The 18,140-nt window shown below is 38.8% G+C and overlaps 3 protein-coding genes and 1 non-coding gene across 4 annotated transcripts; 2 read left to right on the top strand and 2 right to left on the bottom strand.

The window, feature by feature from the left end:
• Positions 1-40: 40 nt before the first annotated feature.
• Positions 41-9,018, top strand: LOC103850667 (formin-like protein 20). The gene is made up of 17 exons (XM_009127452.2): positions 41-1,358; positions 1,914-2,617; positions 3,024-3,245; positions 3,326-6,177; positions 6,263-6,383; positions 6,526-6,597; positions 6,668-6,766; positions 6,881-6,922; positions 7,009-7,089; positions 7,174-7,224; positions 7,336-7,417; positions 7,528-7,622; positions 7,711-7,782; positions 7,869-7,985; positions 8,084-8,152; positions 8,245-8,311; positions 8,400-9,018. The coding sequence occupies exons 1-17, from the start codon at positions 1,286-1,288 to the stop codon at positions 8,555-8,557; spliced, it is 4,977 nt and encodes a 1,658-aa protein (XP_009125700.2). The 5' UTR covers positions 41-1,285; the 3' UTR covers positions 8,558-9,018.
• Positions 9,019-11,275: 2,257 nt separating this feature from the next.
• On the bottom strand, positions 11,276-15,772 carry LOC103850666 (NAC domain-containing protein 79). The gene is made up of 3 exons (XM_009127451.3): positions 12,490-15,772; positions 12,027-12,304; positions 11,276-11,938 (listed from the first exon to the last, which is right to left on the bottom strand). The coding sequence occupies exons 1-3, from the start codon at positions 12,677-12,679 to the stop codon at positions 11,462-11,464; spliced, it is 945 nt and encodes a 314-aa protein (XP_009125699.1). The 5' UTR covers positions 12,680-15,772; the 3' UTR covers positions 11,276-11,461.
• Positions 15,773-15,842: 70 nt separating this feature from the next.
• Positions 15,843-15,915, top strand: TRNAA-AGC. Its single transcript has one exon. It is a non-coding gene; the product is annotated as a tRNA-Ala (tRNA).
• Positions 15,916-16,039: 124 nt separating this feature from the next.
• LOC103850665 (F-box protein At5g07670) lies at positions 16,040-18,103 on the bottom strand. The gene is made up of 2 exons (XM_009127450.3): positions 16,799-18,103; positions 16,040-16,441 (listed from the first exon to the last, which is right to left on the bottom strand). The coding sequence occupies exons 1-2, from the start codon at positions 17,869-17,871 to the stop codon at positions 16,174-16,176; spliced, it is 1,341 nt and encodes a 446-aa protein (XP_009125698.1). The 5' UTR covers positions 17,872-18,103; the 3' UTR covers positions 16,040-16,173.
• Between the last annotated feature and the right edge of the window lie 37 nt (positions 18,104-18,140).

Genomic DNA, 18,140 nt, shown 5'->3' with positions numbered 1-18,140 from the left:
ATAGTCCTTATTGCAACAAACACCATGAAAGAGGCCGTTGATCTCGTACTTGGGCTATGACGCCACTCACGTACACACTTCTCAGTTAGTCACGAAGTGAGAGAAAGACAGTTGGGCCGTTGACGAACAAGCCCAAATCTTATATATGGGCCTTTGGATAACAAATATGCAACTTGAGGCCTCTTTATGCGAAAAGCACAAGGTTAGGTATGGTATGTAGACATATTATTGTCCCTTTTCTGATCTTTGATAAAATTAAATAAGAGATACCTTATCTTCAAAGGATAAGAAAATACAAAATCCCCTTTAATTCAAATTATTTTTTTTCCGACCAGTCCCTTTATTCAAATTACTTCACAAACGAAAAATGGAAACCTTTACATACTATCACCGATTAAATATTGTTGTAATTTTAAATGTTTATATTCTGAAATGTTTCTAAATATATATTTTGTTGACTAGTTTTTAAGTCAATAGCGTGTTTCGACAGATGGAAAATCACAAATTGAACTTCTTTTTATATTTTGTATTTTTGTTGTTTGTCAGAGAAAACGTGGCTGTAATTTTTATGAACACTGTTTACATTCCCACGTAGGACGACGAGACAAACAGCTGGTGGAGAATGGTCGTGTCGTGTGTCGGAACTCCGAACCGGGTCTCCCCTCTTTCCACCCGGACTACGTTGTCATTCGGTTTGGTTAAAGAGTAAAAATCAAATAAAGCCTTTTTCTTCTGGCTATAATTAATTAACAGCTCTCTCTAATTATGAATAAAAAAAAAAAAAAAAATATTTTGATTGGAAGATTTCTCGAAATCTCGATTCAATTCATTTCATTCTTCCTTATTTCTGCTCCATCTCCTCACCTGAAATTCTCCTCCATCTCACTGTCACTTCCATCTATTGTTTATTTTTGTAAACTATCTGATTAAGCTTCGAAAATTCATTTGTTTCCATTTTTGTCCAAGAAGAGTTTCCCCATTTGTACATAGATCGATATTAGTAGTAATCTGGAATTGCATCGTTGGCCTTGCTATTACGAGCTGCCTCGTTTCATAATTGGAAGAGAGAGAGAGAGAGACAGAGAGAGAGAGACAGAGGTTTCTGCGATTTGTTGTCTCTTTCTATCTGGCTATGGTAAATTTGTTTTAGCTGGGGGTGAAAATTAGGGTTTGCGCATCTGAATTAGGGTGGATCTGAGGTTTAGGTAAAGGGGAATAGAGAATTGGAGAATGATCTGCTTGTTGGTTTGGATCTGATCCGAGGAGAGACAGCGCCGCCCTTCCCATGGCGCTGTTCCGTCGCTTCTTCTACAAAAAGCCTCCCGATCACCTTCTCGAGATCTCCGAGCGTCTCTATGGTAAAAAAGCTTCCAACTTTAGAGGATCAGATCAATTCAATCTTGCCAAAGATATGAGCTTTTTTTTTTTTTGGCAATTTGATTGAGTATAGCTTTGCAAATGGATTATGTCATTAGCTTAGCTTCTAGTATTTGTTAGGCTTTGTGTTTTAGAGGTTTTAGGAATCAGAATCGACTTTAATAAGCTTTGTCGGAATATTCCTTTCCGACAGGAACCAAAAGCCTTGGTTTCTTTTAATGTTCGGCTGATGATGTTTCTTTCATTTGAGCTGCTGCCTCATTGCACTTCATTATAGTTACGAATAGCTGATATGTGTTGGAGATTGGGAGTATAGCTTTGCAATGGAGCTTGTAGTATCTGTTAGTCTTTGTGTTTTAGGAATCAGAATCTCTTTCAACAACACTTTAATAAGCTTTGTCGGAATATTCCTTTCTCACAGGAACCAAAGCCTTTGTTTCTTTTAATGTCCTGCTGATGATGTTTCATTCATTTGAAGCTGCTGCCACATTGCAGTTCTCATCTTCTTCTCTTGTTTTCTTTTATTTTAATTGCAGTTTTCGACTGCTGTTTCTCGAGCGATGTTATGGGAGAGGACGAGTACAAACTCTACCTGGGCGGCATCGTCGCTCAGCTACAAGACCACTTCCCTGACGCATCCTTCATGGTCTTCAACTTCAGAGAAGGAGAGCAGCGGAGTCAAATCTCAGACGTCTTATCCCAATACGACATGACGGTGATGGACTACCCTCGGCAATACGAAACCTGTCCGCTCTTACCTCTCGAGATGATCCATCACTTTTTAAAATCTAGCGAAAGCTGGCTATCACTAGAAGGCCAGCAAAACGTTCTCCTGATGCACTGCGAGAAAGGCGGCTGGCCTGTTCTCGCATTCATGTTATCAGGGCTGTTACTCTACAGAAAGCAGTATCAGGGCGAGCAGAAGACGCTAGAGATGGTGCACAAGCAAGCTCCCAAGGAGCTTCTTCATATACTCTCTCCTCTTAACCCTCAGCCTTCTCAGCTCAGATACCTTCAGTACATTTCTAGAAGAAACTTGACATCTGATTGGCCTCCTTCGGATACTCCTCTTCTTTTGGATTGCTTGATTCTCAGAGATCTCCCTCATTTTGAGGGTTTGAAGGGGTGCAGACCCATAATCCGGGTTTACGGTCAGGATCCTAAGTCCAAAGCCAACAGGAGCTCTGTAGTTCTGTTCTCCACACCAAAGACGAATAAACACACTCGTCTCTACCAACAGGTACTCTGTCAAACCATTGTATCTGTCACATCCTCTTGTTTCATTTTACTAGGTGTTTAAGGTTAATGCACAAAGAATAAAGAAATGATAACCATTATAAAATTTATCTTGGATACATAAAAAATCATTAATTTAACCAATAAGAAAAAAATGCAGTATTATATGTAATTGGTCACAAATGTCAAAACAGTATTAATTTTTTTTTAATCTAGAATAGTGAGAACATTACTTAATTTGCTACAAAAAAAATAATAGATTGAAACAGAGGAAGTATTATGAATATGATCATCACATTTATTTATGTACAAGACATTGTTCAGTATATGAGTTCTTTTGTGTGGTTTTATTATTAGCAGCTACACGCTTCTCTCTAGACAATGTTCATTATCTTGATCTTATCATGCAGGAAGAGTGTATCCTGGTGAAATTAGATATCCAGTGCCGTGTTCAAGGGGATGTTGTTCTGGAATGTATACACTTGCACGACGATTTGGTGCGTGAGGAGATGGTCTTTAGAATCATGTTCCACACAGCATTTGTACGTGGTAATATTTTAATTGTGGAACGAGATGAGATGGATATACTTTGGGATGCCAAGGACCAGTTCCCAAAGGAGTTCAAGGCAGAGGTAAGCGGCTGCCGCCATTGTGTGAAATTTTTATCTGATTATTTGTTTAAATGAGGCTGTTAAAGTTTGAAATGCATCAGGTGCTTTTCTCTGGTGCTGATACCGTGGTGCCTGCTATTGCAACAGCACCTGTATCAGATGATGATGATGAGAACGATTTTGATATGGCTTCACCTGAGGAGTTTTACGAGGTGGAGGAGATTTTCAGCGATGCGATTGATGGGCATGACTTGAAGAGAGAGGACTCAGATAGTTTTGTGGTTGTTGATAGTGCTTCAGATGATTCTGAGGGTAAAGAGGTGTGGAAGGGGGACGTGGAGCCCAATGCGTTTCTTGATTGTGCGTCTGATGATTCAAATCATAAACATGAGGCTAGCGTGGATCCGGTTAAGGATATAACTGTCGATGATGTACAGTATAGGTCAGATGGAAAGGCAGATACAAATGACTCAGTGAAGGATATAGGGATAGATGATAGTGATGAGCAGCGGAAGAGGACAGTGGAAGCAAAGGAGAATGATTCTAGAACGGAAGAGAGTCAACAGAATGGTGATGGAGAAGAGTCTACAGCTCAGAAAGCAAATGCTGATCTCAACATCTCTGTATCAGACAAAACAAAAGCTGCGCCGAGGAAAGTGGTCGGAGCAAATGCAAAACCGGCTGGAGATTCAGTGAAGCCAAAGTCTAAGCAGCAAGAAACTCAGGGTGGTAATGTTAGAATGGCTAAGCCTAATGCAGTTTCTCGGTGGATTCCTTCAAACAAGGGCTCGTATAAAGACTCTATGCATGTGGCGTACCCTCCGACGAGGACAAACAGTGCTCCTGCTTCGATCACCACTTCTCTCAAGGATGGTAAAAGAGCTACATCGCCTGATGGCGTGGTGACAAAAGATGCTAAGACTAAGTATCTGAGAGCGACTGTTTCTTCGTCGGATATTATGAGGAGTCGGACTCCAATTTGGTTGTCACCAGATTCTAGCCCAAAGGATAAGCCGCCTTCTCTACCTGTCTCTCCACATCATGCGCCTCCAACACCTCAGCATCCACCTGCAACTCCCTCCCTGCCTTCGTTAACCAGTGAGGCTACTTCAGTTTCACAAGCGGCTGCATCACCTCCTCCACCGCCACCTCCACCTCCACCACCACCACTGTCTACTTTTTCTTCGCATAGACAAAATGACAGCTACTCTCAGACATCTCATATCCCGGAACCACCTCCATTTCCATCTGAGAGACTAAACAGTGGAACCACGTTGCCACCACCACCACCTCCTCCTCCTTCTGCACCACCACCTCCTCCTCCTTTTGCATCTGAGAAACCAAACAATCGAACCGTGTTGCAACCGTCTCTTCCTTGGAAGTCTGTGTATACTTCGACTTTGGCAACTTCTACGGCATGTTCTACTTCTCAACCTCCTCCACCACCGCCTCCACCACCGTGGAAGCCTGGGTATGCTTCGATTCTTGAAACTCATGAGGAAGGCTCTACATCTTACAATTCTCCACCACCTCCACCGCCACCACCACCACCTCCTCCTCCTCCTTTTAGTTCATCAAATACAACCAAATCCAGTGGAGGTCATATTCCTACTCCTTCCCCGTTGCCTTATATGAGTATTGCACCTTCGCCATCACCCAAGACGTCTCTTATTAACGGTTTTTCTGCTGCTCCTCCACCTCCACCACCACCACCACCACCACCTCTTCCTCCTTTTAGTAAAGCGCATTCAGTCCCTATCCCTCCACCTCCGCCACCAAGTTATGGATCTCCAACTGCTCCTCCTTTTGGTCACGTAAGTTCAGTTCCTCCTCCTCCACAGCCACCGAGTCATGGAGCTCCTCCACCACCTCCGCCACCACCACCACCTCCTTTTGGTCACGTAGGTTCAATTCATCAACCACCGAGTCATGGAGCCCCTCCACCACCTCCACCACCACCACCACCACCACCATCTCCTTTTGGTCACGTAGGTTCAATTCCTCAACCACCGAGTCATGGAGCCCCTCCGCCACCACCACCACCACCTCCATTTGGATCTGCTGGACCTCCGCCACCACCACCACCTCCATTTGGTAAAACATCACCTCCTCCACCACCACCACCTCCATTTGGATCTACTAGACCTCCACCACCACCACCACCACCTCCATTTGGATCTACTAGACCTCCACCACCACCACCACCACCTCCATTTGGTAAAACTTCACCTCCTCCACCACCACCACCTCCATTTGGATCCAGTAGACCTCCACCACCACCGCCACCTCCATTTGGATCTAATGGACCTCCGCCGCCACCACCACCTCCCTTTAGATCTGGAGGACCTCCGCCACCACCACCGCCTCCATTTGGATCTACTGGACCTCCACCACCACCACCGCCTCCATTTAGATCTGGTGGACCTCCGCCGCCACCACCACCTCCATTTGGAACTAGTGGACCTCCGCCACCACCACCACCTCCATTTAGATCTGGTGGACCTCCGCCTCCACCACCTCCTCCTGGAGGAGCCCCACCACCACCACCACCTCCAATGCGTGGAGGAGCCCCACCGCCACCACCTCCTCCAATGCGTGGAGGAGCCCCACCACCACCTCCTCCTCCGATGCGTGGAGGAGCCCCTCCTCCTCCTCCGCCTCCTGGTGGTAGAGCTCCTGGACCTCCCCCTCCACCGCCTCCTGGTGGTCGTGCTCCTGGTCCACCTCCACCTCCTGGACCAAGACCTCCTGGTGGACCTCCTCCACCTCCTGGACCTAGACCTCCTGGTGCACCTCCAGATCTTAAGGGTGCAGGAAGAGGGCGTGGTCTTGCACGTCCAGGTTTGGGGTCTTCAGCTCCAAAAAAGTCTTCTCTGAAGCCTTTACACTGGGTTAAAGTAACAAGGGCCTTGCAGGGAAGCTTATGGGACGAGTTACAGAGACAAGGACAAACGTATTGCACTTACTTTACATTCCTCTTTTTTTATATATATATTTTTCTGTGTTATTGATCATAATGTTTTCTTCATTTCTGCTAGTGCACCTGAGTTTGATGTATCAGAAATAGAGACCCTTTTCTCTGCTATAGTGCCAAAGCCGGTTGATAAAGCTGGAGGTCGAAGAAAATCGGTTGGGGCAAAACCTGAAAAAATTCAACTGGTAATGTTAAATATGCTAAAGACTTTGTTGTGACCAGATAACTTACTCTTTTTCATATGCCTGGAATCTGAGTACCACCTGCTGTAAAAGATAATTATATTTCACTCTGTTTTGACTTATGGTTTTTTCTTATGATTTTCAGATTGATCTTAGGAGAGCCAATAACACGGAAATTATGCTTACGAAAGTGAAGATGCCGCTGCCTGATATGATGGTAAGCTCCAAACCTACTTTAGTTGAGTACACGTATGATCATTGTTCACAATTTTCTTTTCATCAACCAGGCTGCAGTTCTGGCAATGGATGATACTGTACTAGATATTGATCAAATAGAGAATCTTATAAAGTTTTGTCCAACCAAGGAGGAGATGGAACTTCTTAAGGTATTCGCTTTTGTCCTTATTTCGGATGTAATGTGTGAAATATATTATTCTAATTGGTTAACTTTGTACACTTGTTATTGACAAAAGTTCTCAATCTTGGTTGTTTTGCTGTAGAACTACACTGGTGACAAGGCGACTTTGGGAAAGTGTGAGCAGGTCTGTTTGAATCTTGAGATAGTTTTAAAATTTTAACAATCTCTTTAGCTAATGCGTTTTGGTCTCTCATCATTTTGTTACCGCAGTACTTCCTAGAGCTGATGAAGGTGCCACGAGTAGAATCGAAGATGAGAGTATTTTCCTTCAAGATTCAATTCGGCACTCAGGTCCGGTGGCGTTACTGTTATTGAATTAGTGTCTATGTAGTTTTGAATTTAGTGGTCTTATTGTTAATGATGATCTCTGTGCAGATAAAAGAATTCAAAAAAAGTTTAAATGCGGTAAATTCTGCGTGTGATGAGGTCAGATACTTGCAAGAACTAACTCCAATATTTTCTTTAGTCCATATATATATATATATATATATATATTTCTCTTTTAAAGAATTTTTCTCCTCATTGCTTGTTCATCAGGTTCGTACTTCACAAAAGCTAAAAGAGATTATGAAAAAGATTCTTTATCTTGGGAACACATTGAACCAAGGAACTGCCAGGGGTAAGTATTAGTATATTATTATTTTACAAGAATGGTGCCTTTGTTACCTGTTTTGTTTGAACGCATATCCTTTGTGGTTAATAAAAACCATTGTTCTACTTTCTGTGCAGGCGCTGCAGTGGGATTCAAGTTGGACAGTTTATTAAAACTAAGCGATACACGTGCTGCTAACAGCAAGATGACTCTCATGCACTATCTTTGCAAGGTAAAGCACACAATCTCAAAAAGCAGCCTTTTAGGTTCTTCTGTTGAGGGTTGTTTTTAGAAAATGGTCTGAACATCTCTTTCTACAGGTCCTTGCTTCCAAGGGATCAGATCTACTGGACTTTCATAAGGATCTTGGAAGTCTTGAATCAGCTTCAAAGGTTTCCCTTTGTGGCTTTGTGCTTTATCCTTCCTCTATTCCTTGGTTTTAACTGGCTCAATCATTTGATTATCTTGTTGATTTTAGATACAATTGAAGTCGCTGGCGGAGGAAATGCAAGCTATTATCAAAGGGTTGGAGAAACTGAACCAGGAGCTCACTGCATCTGAAAGTGATGGTCCTGTTTCTGAAGTTTTCCGTAAAGTATGTTTGGTTTTTCTTCATATTTCATGATTTTCAGCTGTTTTTAAGACTTAACTACTTCCGGATGCTAAAATCTAGTCTTATGTTTTTGATAACAGACATTGAAGGACTTCATTTCCGTTGCTACGACTGAAGTGGCAACTGTATCGAGTCTTTACTCTGTCGTGGTAATTTTTCAACCTCCACTAGATCCCATGGTCTTACATGTGACAATACGTCTGATCCTGAAGTAATCTTTATTTGTCTTTTTAATGGACAGGGGAATAATGCTGATGCACTTGCGTACTATTTTGGAGAAGATCCCAAACGTTGTCCATTTGAACAAGGTTTGCATAATGTTGATACATTAGAACGTTGTTCATTGTTATTATATTAGCTAGTTAATAACAACACCTGGGTGATGGATTGCTGCAGTTACTGCGACCCTCTTGAATTTTATAAGGTTGTTCAAGAAAGCACACGAAGAGAACATCAAGCAAGAGGAATTGGAGAAAAAGAAAGCAGCCAAGGAAGCAGAAATGGAGAAGGCAAAAGGAGTCAGTCTCACAAAGAAACCAGTTGATGATAGCTGACCCCAACAAAAAAAAACTTTTAAAATCTTATTTTTGCAAAAATCCGCCTTCAAGTGAAGCAAAGGTGGTGGGTTGTTGATGCCAGTGGAGGTGGTGCCGTTCAAGTAACCTTTCCGCCTGAGTGGCACAGGGCGGTTAAAACTGGCTCGGGTCCTGGGGCGGGCTATCGAGGGAACCATTCAAGGATGGATATAAGAAGGCAGGTCTTTACACCACTCCCACGTTACATGACTGACTCCACATTGATTAAATTCTAACTTGTAAATTAGGATTCTTTCCTGCCAGGACTTTTGATAGGTTGAAGTGTTGTATAGGTTCCAGGTTAGAGAGATAGAGATGTAGAGCATTTTATCTTTTGCTTAGTGTGTAACTTTGTATCGTACCACAATATCATCATTGTTCTTTCTAGGTAGTAGGATCCAGACGAATGAGAAAAAAAACTAATTATCAGAATCTTTTCTCCTAAGTACCCGTAACAAACGGCATGGTTTTGTCTGACTCGTGATGATTATCTGACCGTTAATGGCTGTCTCCATACTTGCAATTTTTAGATGTGTCATGTTTGAAACTCTATATGGGAGTAGATTGGGATCTTGCGAAGGCAGGCCCAAAACACTGATAAGGAATGGCCCATATCAAGAAGCCCACTGGGAAATTCGTTAAAGTCGTTATAAGCAGAGGATAAGGAGAAAGTGAGAAACATGGGAGTTGTTAACGATGACGAGAGTTTTTTCTTTTTCTTTTTTGTCGTCTTGCGAGAGTATTAATAATTGTCTGTTCTAACTGGAAAATAAACAAGTGGAAAATAAATAAAATCAGTAAAAAAAGAAAGTTGAAGAAAGATAGCGTACTAATTACTTAGATACGACACATGAGTATACGTATTCATGTTAAGTACGGAATTAACCGAGGGGTGAGATTTCAGATTCATCTGAAGTATGTACGTATCTGTAATTGGCAAAATACAAAACTTATTTCGAGTGTTTTAGGGGTTTGGGAATCTGGTTGTGAAAGGTAACTCGAGTTAATCAACTTTTATTTCGTTATTATCCAAACTTCAAAATGGGCATTTTATATATTACATAAGTGATTATGAAAGATGTTGTGTGGAACTCAAATTCATCTTTTTGTAGTAGATCACATTAAACACGTGACTAGTTCATTCTGATTAGTGCTTACTACTGTAAATTGTTTTTATAGACTCCAGATTAATTAGTTTTGTACAACTCTTACGTACAATCATTTATTCTATTTCTGCTGTCTTATTCTGTGGTCTATCAGTTTGATAAAGGTATCAGCAGTTATTATCATGACCGGTTTTATTTTATAAATATGTAAAACTATATTCTTAGTCAAAAGTATATAGACTTCAAGATAATAATAGTGAGAAACTGCTCAAAGTATGATATTAGTATACGTGTATATGTACATTTCATACATCACGCGTAACAACTTTATAACAGAATAGATTCTTCATGAGGAAAATGAAAGAGAATCGATAAGCAACGAAACTAATTAGATGATCCCTTTACTTCAAAAGCAGATGGAATAAAAAGTGTTGTTCATGTGTTGGAGTGTTTAAAGAATATTGATTTAGTTCCTTAAAACAGTAATTACATATACATGATAACATTCATTTGTTGCGTGAAATTTTTGCTTCATTTTCATGGAATTTTTTTCAAAAATATTTATTAACCAACAGAAAGATAATTATATGATATATCCCCACTATCTTATAGTAGATGTATGAATATACATAATGAAATAAAATTGTCGGAAACCTACTTCTGGCGTCTCACATTGGTGTATGGGATCTGCTTTTGTTTGGAAAGTTTACGTGGAAAATAAGTTCCTTATGCGACTGTACGTTCGGTTCAATACTAGACTGATATATGCGTTAGAGCAAGTTAATATATATATATATATATATATATATATATATATATAAGAAAATAAGTTTACGTCGACAATAAGTTCAGATACAAGGAACATGAATAAGCTAGCTACTAGCTAGCTAGGTTTCACAGCGTTACAAACGTCTGCTATTTTATGAGCGACTTGAAACGTTTGGCGACAGCGGCAGCAAAAGAAAATGGTTAATTATATGTTTGATTAGACACTATTTGTAGAAATAGTAGGTAGTTTTCATGTTCTTTCGTTTAAAATATAGAAATTATTTGATATATGTGATTCTGTAATGCTAGCCATGTTTAGTCCTTGTATCATAATTCATACATATGTTAGCCATCGGTGCATGTGGTCTATATGCGCGAGTATGCATTGTGCTTTTATATTAACCCAGGACAGGCCGTGAAATTTTAGGGGCTATGGCGGTTAAATAAAGATTTCAATAATCTTTTTTTACGAAAATGAGAACTTATGTTTATATAATTTTTTTCAAAATGTTTCATTTGGCTTTGTCTAGTACCTGGTCAAACTATACTACTCATGTATATGGATTGCTTCATCATAAAATCCGAAAAAATGATATGACATAAATAATATCATAAAACAAGGTTTACTGTAAATCAATTCGTAACTATATATTTTGATGAAGCCAAAAACCATATACCTTAATTACAATTCACAGATTTGAGCTTTTAAATGAAAGGGTATAGTATTGCTTTTGTCAAAAAAAAAGAGAGACTATAGTATTGCACTGAACTCATAGTGCTTGATTTTGTTCACCATAATGCATGTAAACTTTCGGAAAAAAAATTAACGAAATTAGTTGCTGTATCCTTTCTCTCTAATAGTATAATAATAATAAAAACACACTAAAGAGTATGAGGTTGTGATATAATAATCTATACAAACTTAGCACACCACGCTAAAAGGAAAAAATAAAAAACACTTTGCGAAGTTCTTCTTACATGTGACCTAAGATAATGAACTTCTGAGTCTTCAGTAACTCCAGAATGGTTCAAGATCAACCGGACCAGTGGAGGAAGATGGAACTTCTTGATGATCCAATCCTCTCCTCCCAAATTCAATATCGGTATTAGAAACTCCAGTGTCCTGCGAGATACTCAACGTTTTGAAGCTCTGCCTTCTGTTGTTCTCAAACATCGCTTGAGAAACCGATTGTTCTTGAGTAAGAACCGGATCAGAAACATGGAGAGATTGAGGTAGGTATAGTGGAATAGAGCTAAGGGCAGGGTTGTTGCTGAAGTAATTAAGTAATGTTCCTCTTGTTTCAGTTTGGTTGGAGAAGCAGGGCACGTAAGTCTGTTCGGTCTTGGTTGTGTTATTGCATGGTGAAGAATCTGTTAGAGGTGGTAAACCGGAACCTCCATAAGAACCTATTTGCATTAACGTCGAAATAGGTATTTTCTTGCCTCCAGCAGTTTTATGAAACACTCTACATATCACCCATTCATTCTGCCAAAATGAAACCAAACCAAAAAATCTATCAAACAAAGCAAGAAACAGAGCAAGAAACAGAGCAAAGCTTGGAGTTTAGGTTTACCTTGGCGGTTTTGGGCAAATTGTGAGGAGAGAGTTTCCCATCAAGCCTATACTCATGCATCACCCAGTTTGTTTTCTGCCCCTTTGGAGCTCTTCCTCTGTAGAAAACAAGTGTTTTCTTCATACCAACTAGTGATTTGCCTCTGAAAATCTCCTTATCCTTCCCTGTTGCCTTCCAGTAACCGGCTTGAGTTGCCCGGTTAGTCCTCAAACCGGTTGGATACTTTCTATCCCTCACACAGAAGAAGTACCATTCTTTCTCACCCATTTTTGCTTTATCTATTAACCAAAACAAACACAAAAACAAATCATATTTAGATCAAGAACAAATGATATTTTACATTCATAGCATAATTAACCAGCGTTAAAAAAAGACACGAAAAACAAGTCCAACACACATAAGAATCTCAAAAAAATGATATTTAGATCAGAGATGTTAAAAAACTTGGTTTGTTATAACCTACATGGCAACTCCCATGGCTCAGCTTTGTTCAAATCCACCTCACCAATAGCTTTAGCTGAAAAATCAATGTTGAGAACCTTATTGTGAAGATAGTGGGTTATGAGTTCTTCGTCTGTTGGATGAAACCTAAACCCAGGAGGCAAAACCATCTGCTCATCATCTTCCTTGTGAAACCCACCAAACGCTTCCATCTTTCTCTATCACCCAAGAAACCTTAAACCCTAAAAGAAAAGAAAATATCTGATCCAGCAACAAAAACAAAACCTTATTTGATAGAAAAGTTGTGTTTCTCAAAAGTTTTTTTATTTATTTGATCTTGAATGTAAGATGGGTTCAGAGAATATATATAGATATAAATGTAGAGAGAGAGAGTAGATGTGAAAAGATAAGTTATGGAGAGGAACTAAAAAGGAAGGGAACTAAATGGAACTCGAAAGGTAGAATTTCTTTTGACGAAAATGATCGTTTTTTTCAATATGCAAATTTTATGTGTATGAACTAAAATAAAAATAATTATATATCCATATTTTGTGAGAGGAGGAAGATACGTAGCATGTAACGCAACTTGGCTAGGTTGTTTAGCACTTTCCCTTTTTAAAAAGAAAGAAAATTTTTCTGCTTTAAAAAAAAAAGCAATTGTAATTTAAATGAAATTGATAAAACTATATTCGGATATAATTAATAGACTTGACTTAGTTTTTGCCTTTTTGGTTCTTTGAATGATTGAATATAACGCGTCGAGATTTGAGAATAATTATAATTAACGTTATAATGAAAATTCATTTTTTCGTTGTTAAGTTATACAATGAATAATGGCAGACTTTCAGTGAGTAAAATTAAATTATGAAGTTATATTTATGTGATTCAAGAGATTAAGATTGTAAGCGTTTTCGGAATTCATCAAATTCATTGATTTTTTAAAAACGTTGACGAAGAGGACAGTGCATGTCATTACAAGTATTTAATTGTTGAAATTCTGATGACTCGACATCATTTATTAAAATTCCATAATATTTTAATATTAATTAGTTTTTAAATACAGCTCGCCAGAAAGGCATGAATATGATTGACAACAAATGGAGTTTCTGCGGTTACTATTAGGGTTCTTTAATTTTGTTTGATTATCTGTCAAATGGGTGTTATTTTACTGTTGACTAACGGTGCCTAACCAGGTAAAAAAGGTCAAATCTGACTTATAGTGTTCATTGTTTCAATATAATCTCCTCTTTTTTCGATAATTTTTATTATAAATTATTTAAAATCTGTCTAAAAACTTTCAGGTGTATCAAGGCGAGGCAAAAAAAAAAGAAAGGTGAGGCGGGTGCTTCCATTATGCACAGAATAATTAGAAAATTTCAAAGGTGCATCTTAGTGACCTAGTATATTCCCTCAAATAAAATAAAATATTTTTCATTTATTAAACCAAATATTGGGGGTGGCAGATGATAATGCATGTAGTTTCGGATATAAAAACAAAATACGTATCATACCGTATATCTGTACATACATAGTAAATACGGAAACCATATACGTTTAGCATGAACTATCAAAGTTATTTTTCTGTAAAAAACTTTACCCCGTTAAAGTAAGTACCAATCGTAATAGGCTTCTTCTTTTCTAAAAAGGTGATAATCCCTGCGATCTTATAAGAAAATCTTTAATTAATCTCATTCTAATTTTAAAGCCAGGAGTAATGACAAACTTGTCTGGCAAAATAGTGGATCAGACGATAATATTCTAATCAACAAATCGTGGGGTGAGGAAAGAACAGATCCAATAAGATTTGGTCGTCTAATAAATTAACATTCTATTTATAGAAAATGTTGCAAATTAGGTTGGTACGAAAGCTACTAATATTTCTATTTAAGGAAATAGATCTAATAAGACAAGACCACGTGTATGGCTGTTTCTCGAGTGATCCCAAAGACTTCCGGTCATTAGCATAGTCAACTTGTCCACATCTGCAACGTCATGCCGATTCTAATCACACATAAACAATGTTAGATGCCAGCTATTAACCAGTTAGTAATTGACACGTAGTGTAAATGAAAGCTAATCAAGGAATTACCGATGCAGCGATGGTTGACCTTGTTTGGGAAGTACTGCTCTGGAGTTACATGGCCGTTGGTGGCTGCGAGAGCCACTTAATTAAGAGCGTACGTAGCCGTTCTTGGTGTGCATCTCTTTGAACGAACAAAGAAAAAAAAGAAGAAGAGTACATATGGCCAACAATACGTGAGATTTAGACGAGATGGATAAAGTAAACACTATAGGAAATGATGTAAGACTGACTAGACGTATTGCACTATATCCATGTTGTACATAATAGACGCATTCTACACATTTTGAGTCTTGGTGATGATTGCGATCGGTATTAAATCGTATGCTCATAATCTTTAAAGATATCAAATCGACTAGACAATGAATCTAAAATGTATTGTTAATGGATCAAAAATTTGAAAAGATCATCTACATGTATGATAAGTGATAGCTTTTCAAGTTTTCTACCGTTTTATGCAGGTTTTGTTTACTATAGTGTATGTATGAGTGTGTCAAAAAGAATTCTTAAATTGTGATTTTTGTATATTTTACAATTTTAACTTCTGTTTGAGAAATAGAGATTGGCACTGCCATATATATTAGATCTCTGAATTATGGCCGAAGAATGTGTTCTTCATCAAAATAATTTAAGAAGAGAAGAAAAAAGATGGTTAACTCTTTCTTTTTTTTTTAACTTAAAAATTGTTACCTCTTGCTAAGAAAAAGGGAACTTGTAACCTGTTATTACAGCATTTTTAATTATTCAAATACAACCTGCAAAAAAAAAAAAAAAAAAAAAAAAAAAAAAAAAAAAGTAATGAAAGGTGTTGTCTGGTATATCACATGCATATATACATTGCAATATAGTTAAAAAGAGATAAGTATTCGGGAACTCCATATTATTATTATAAAACATTATATATTACTACAAGATACCAAAAATGAAAATTGTCTGGCTTAGAACAAGGCCGGCCCATGTGATATTCCTGGTACAAAACGAAAAAGAGAATGTTATATGTATATATGGATAAACCTAAACCACTTAAGAAAACCTAATTCAAGCTGTAACACTATTATATTGTTTACTGGCCTAATTAGGCTACATTGCATATAACTGAACCTCACATGTACACATTTCTCATTAATGGAATACATCAGTTTTTTTTTCTTTTAAGTTGGTTCTCTAGAAGTTTTGAAGAAGTTTTATTTCAGGATTAGTTATTAACACTTGCTCATTCTATATTCTATTTTTACAGAAACTGAAAAGAGGTTTAGAGTCTAAATAATTTATCATGCATAACTACGACATCAAGGGGGGATGTAGCTCAGATGGTAGAGCGCTCGCTTAGCATGCGAGAGGTACGGGGATCGATACCCCGCATCTCCACTTTTACCCCCCTTTTATCCTTTTTGTCACATTTTTTTTTTGTATTAAATCCACAAGCTCGGATGTACCTATAACTTCATGTACTCAACCAAGTAGCCATTGATCAATGTTCAAATACTTGTGATCAGGTTAAAGAAAATAACACTATTCATTATAGTTAGCAATTGCTACTTTGTTCCACAAGAAACGAAAAAGCTTAAGAAAGTTTCTAAAAAAGTATTGGAGAGAAACAGTTTCAGTGTTGGAAAATAAAACTTTCTATATTTTCTTGAAAAACTTTCCTCCTTTATTCCCAATTCCACTCTCTGTAAGGCTCAACCAGAGATGTGATCTAGTGTCTGGTCTCCACTGCAACTCTACCAAGTTTGAGAACAAAACTGAGAGCAAAGGAGAGATCTCCGAATCTTTAACGTTCTTGCACGAAACCACTTTCAGATGTTCAAGCTCATGCCAATGTAGAATCACTGATTCAAGACCTGATGTTGTTAGCAATGAGCATCCTTCTAGATACAGCAGCTTCACTCTCCTGCAAAGCCAACAAACAATAAATATTCAAACGTCAAAACATAGAAGAGGAAGATTTTTCGAATTCCAAACTAACCAGAAGAAGTCGAACCGAAATAACTGAACTTAACTAAAAATTTCGAATTTTATTCAATTTAAACCGAAAACCAAAAACTTCAGTAGAAAATTTTGAAACCAAACTAACCGAATACCGAACCAAACCAAACAGTATTTCTTTTCGGTTCACTTCGGCGAGATTTAGACCGACCCAAACTAACCAAAGAAACCGAAACCGCAGACCTACTCTCATACCAGTTCATATTCTCACCATTACCAAACCACAAAAGTATTTAAGACGAAACAAAGTTTTTGTCAGTACCTAAGAGCCGTTGCCAAGCTGAAGATATCATCATCCAATCCCCAACAGTCTTGAAAAACAACCTCTCTCGCTGCTCCACACATCTTAAACAAAGCTTTCACAGCATCCTTCTCTCTCAACTGACACTTCTCCAAGTGCAACCTCTCCAGCGCAGGACAAGAACGACTCAAACATTCACCTAGACCAAAACCACAATCAATCTTCTTACAAGAAACTAGCTTCAGCGTCTTGAGATTCTCACAATACCCAAGCCCACCAAGCCACCCTGCTTCCATCTTATGATCACAAACACTAAACTCCTCAAGCATCTGACAACACTCGCCTATCTCCTTAACCCCATCAAACCCTCCTCCGCATCCAACAAGCTCAAGCTTCACCAGCCTCTTACACCCTTGAGCCACAATCATCAAACCAATATCCGAAACCAAACCGACCAATCTCAGTATCTGCAGATTCTCAAACGCACCAACTCCAAGCAGAACACTGTCACAACACTTTAACAGTTCCAGCTCTTGCAGCCTCGTACACGCTTCAGCCACACTCAACAAACCTAACTCGCTAGCGTTCGCCACCACAAGCCTCCTGAGAGTAGAACAGCCAGACGCAAGGACCCTTAACCCCCTATCAACAGTTTCAGCAGACAACAAGAGTCTCTCCTCCTCAATAAAGTCTACACTTTGGTAACACCCAACACCCACAGTAACCGAAACTAACCCACCACACGTTCCGACAACCAAATCAACGTTGTCTAAATTGGGAAACCTAGAGACAAGCCGACCAGACTCGAGAACTCCCCAATCCGACACCTTAATCGACCGTACAAGCGTACCGTGGAGTCTTAACCATCTCTTGCAGACTAAAGACAGAGTCTTTCGGTGAGATGGAGGGACCTTGGCGATGATTGTGAGGAGAGTGGGGTCGGGTAAGAGAAGGGTGAGATCGGATTTGGGGATTTGAGGAGGAGGAGAGAGGAAGTGGTGGTGGTGGTTAACCCAAAGCTCTGACCAGCTTGCTCTTCGTTTGTTCAATGGCGAAACTGGACTCGTCTCCTTCTTCTTCCCCGAAAACGACATCGTTTTGCTTCACCTTCCCTGAAACCAATCGTTTCCCGAGAAAGATTAAAACTTTGACGGATTTTTCTGCAGTTAAACTGGAAAGTTTGAAGCTTTGCGAAACTTGCAATCTCTTCTTTAATTTGTGATTTTTGGTTTATTTTTTTATTTTTAATTAGTTTTGTCTTTCTCTCATATGCATATAGTGAAGCATGTCACTCTCATTGATCCAAAACATGAAGCACCACTAGATTTTATTAATTTATTTAATGATTTCTATTTATAGATGC

The sequence above is a fragment of the Brassica rapa genome, chromosome A02 (assembly GCF_000309985.2).
Source record: "Brassica rapa cultivar Chiifu-401-42 chromosome A02, CAAS_Brap_v3.01, whole genome shotgun sequence".
NCBI lineage: Eukaryota > Viridiplantae > Streptophyta > Magnoliopsida > Brassicales > Brassicaceae > Brassica > Brassica rapa.
The sequence above is the reverse complement of the archived record's forward strand: the minus strand, read 5'-3'. Positions and strand labels throughout refer to the sequence as shown.

What these genes read in the sequence shown, in the direction of transcription:
- LOC103850667 (XM_009127452.2), top strand. Translation starts at nt 1,286, where the DNA reads ATGGCGCTGTTCCGTCGCTTCTTCTACAAAAAGCCTCCCGATCACCTT. An exon ending in CTTTGGGAAAGTGTGAGCAG is followed by an intron (nt 6,923 to 7,008) that starts GTCTGTTTGAAT and finishes TTGTTACCGCAG; the next exon opens with TACTTCCTAGAGCTGATGAA. An exon ending in ACGTTGTCCATTTGAACAAG is followed by an intron (nt 8,312 to 8,399) that starts GTTTGCATAATG and finishes GGATTGCTGCAG; the next exon opens with TTACTGCGACCCTCTTGAAT.
- LOC103850665 (XM_009127450.3), bottom strand. Translation starts at nt 17,871, where the DNA reads ATGTCGTTTTCGGGGAAGAAGAAGGAGACGAGTCCAGTTTCGCCATTG. An exon ending in AGCTTGGCAACGGCTCTTAG is followed by an intron (nt 16,442 to 16,798) that starts GTACTGACAAAA and finishes TTGGCTTTGCAG; the next exon opens with GAGAGTGAAGCTGCTGTATC.
- LOC103850666 (XM_009127451.3), bottom strand. Translation starts at nt 12,679, where the DNA reads ATGGAAGCGTTTGGTGGGTTTCACAAGGAAGATGATGAGCAGATGGTT. An exon ending in TGAGCCATGGGAGTTGCCAT is followed by an intron (nt 12,305 to 12,489) that starts GTAGGTTATAAC and finishes TTTGGTTAATAG; the next exon opens with ATAAAGCAAAAATGGGTGAG. An exon ending in ATTTGCCCAAAACCGCCAAG is followed by an intron (nt 11,939 to 12,026) that starts GTAAACCTAAAC and finishes TCATTTTGGCAG; the next exon opens with AATGAATGGGTGATATGTAG.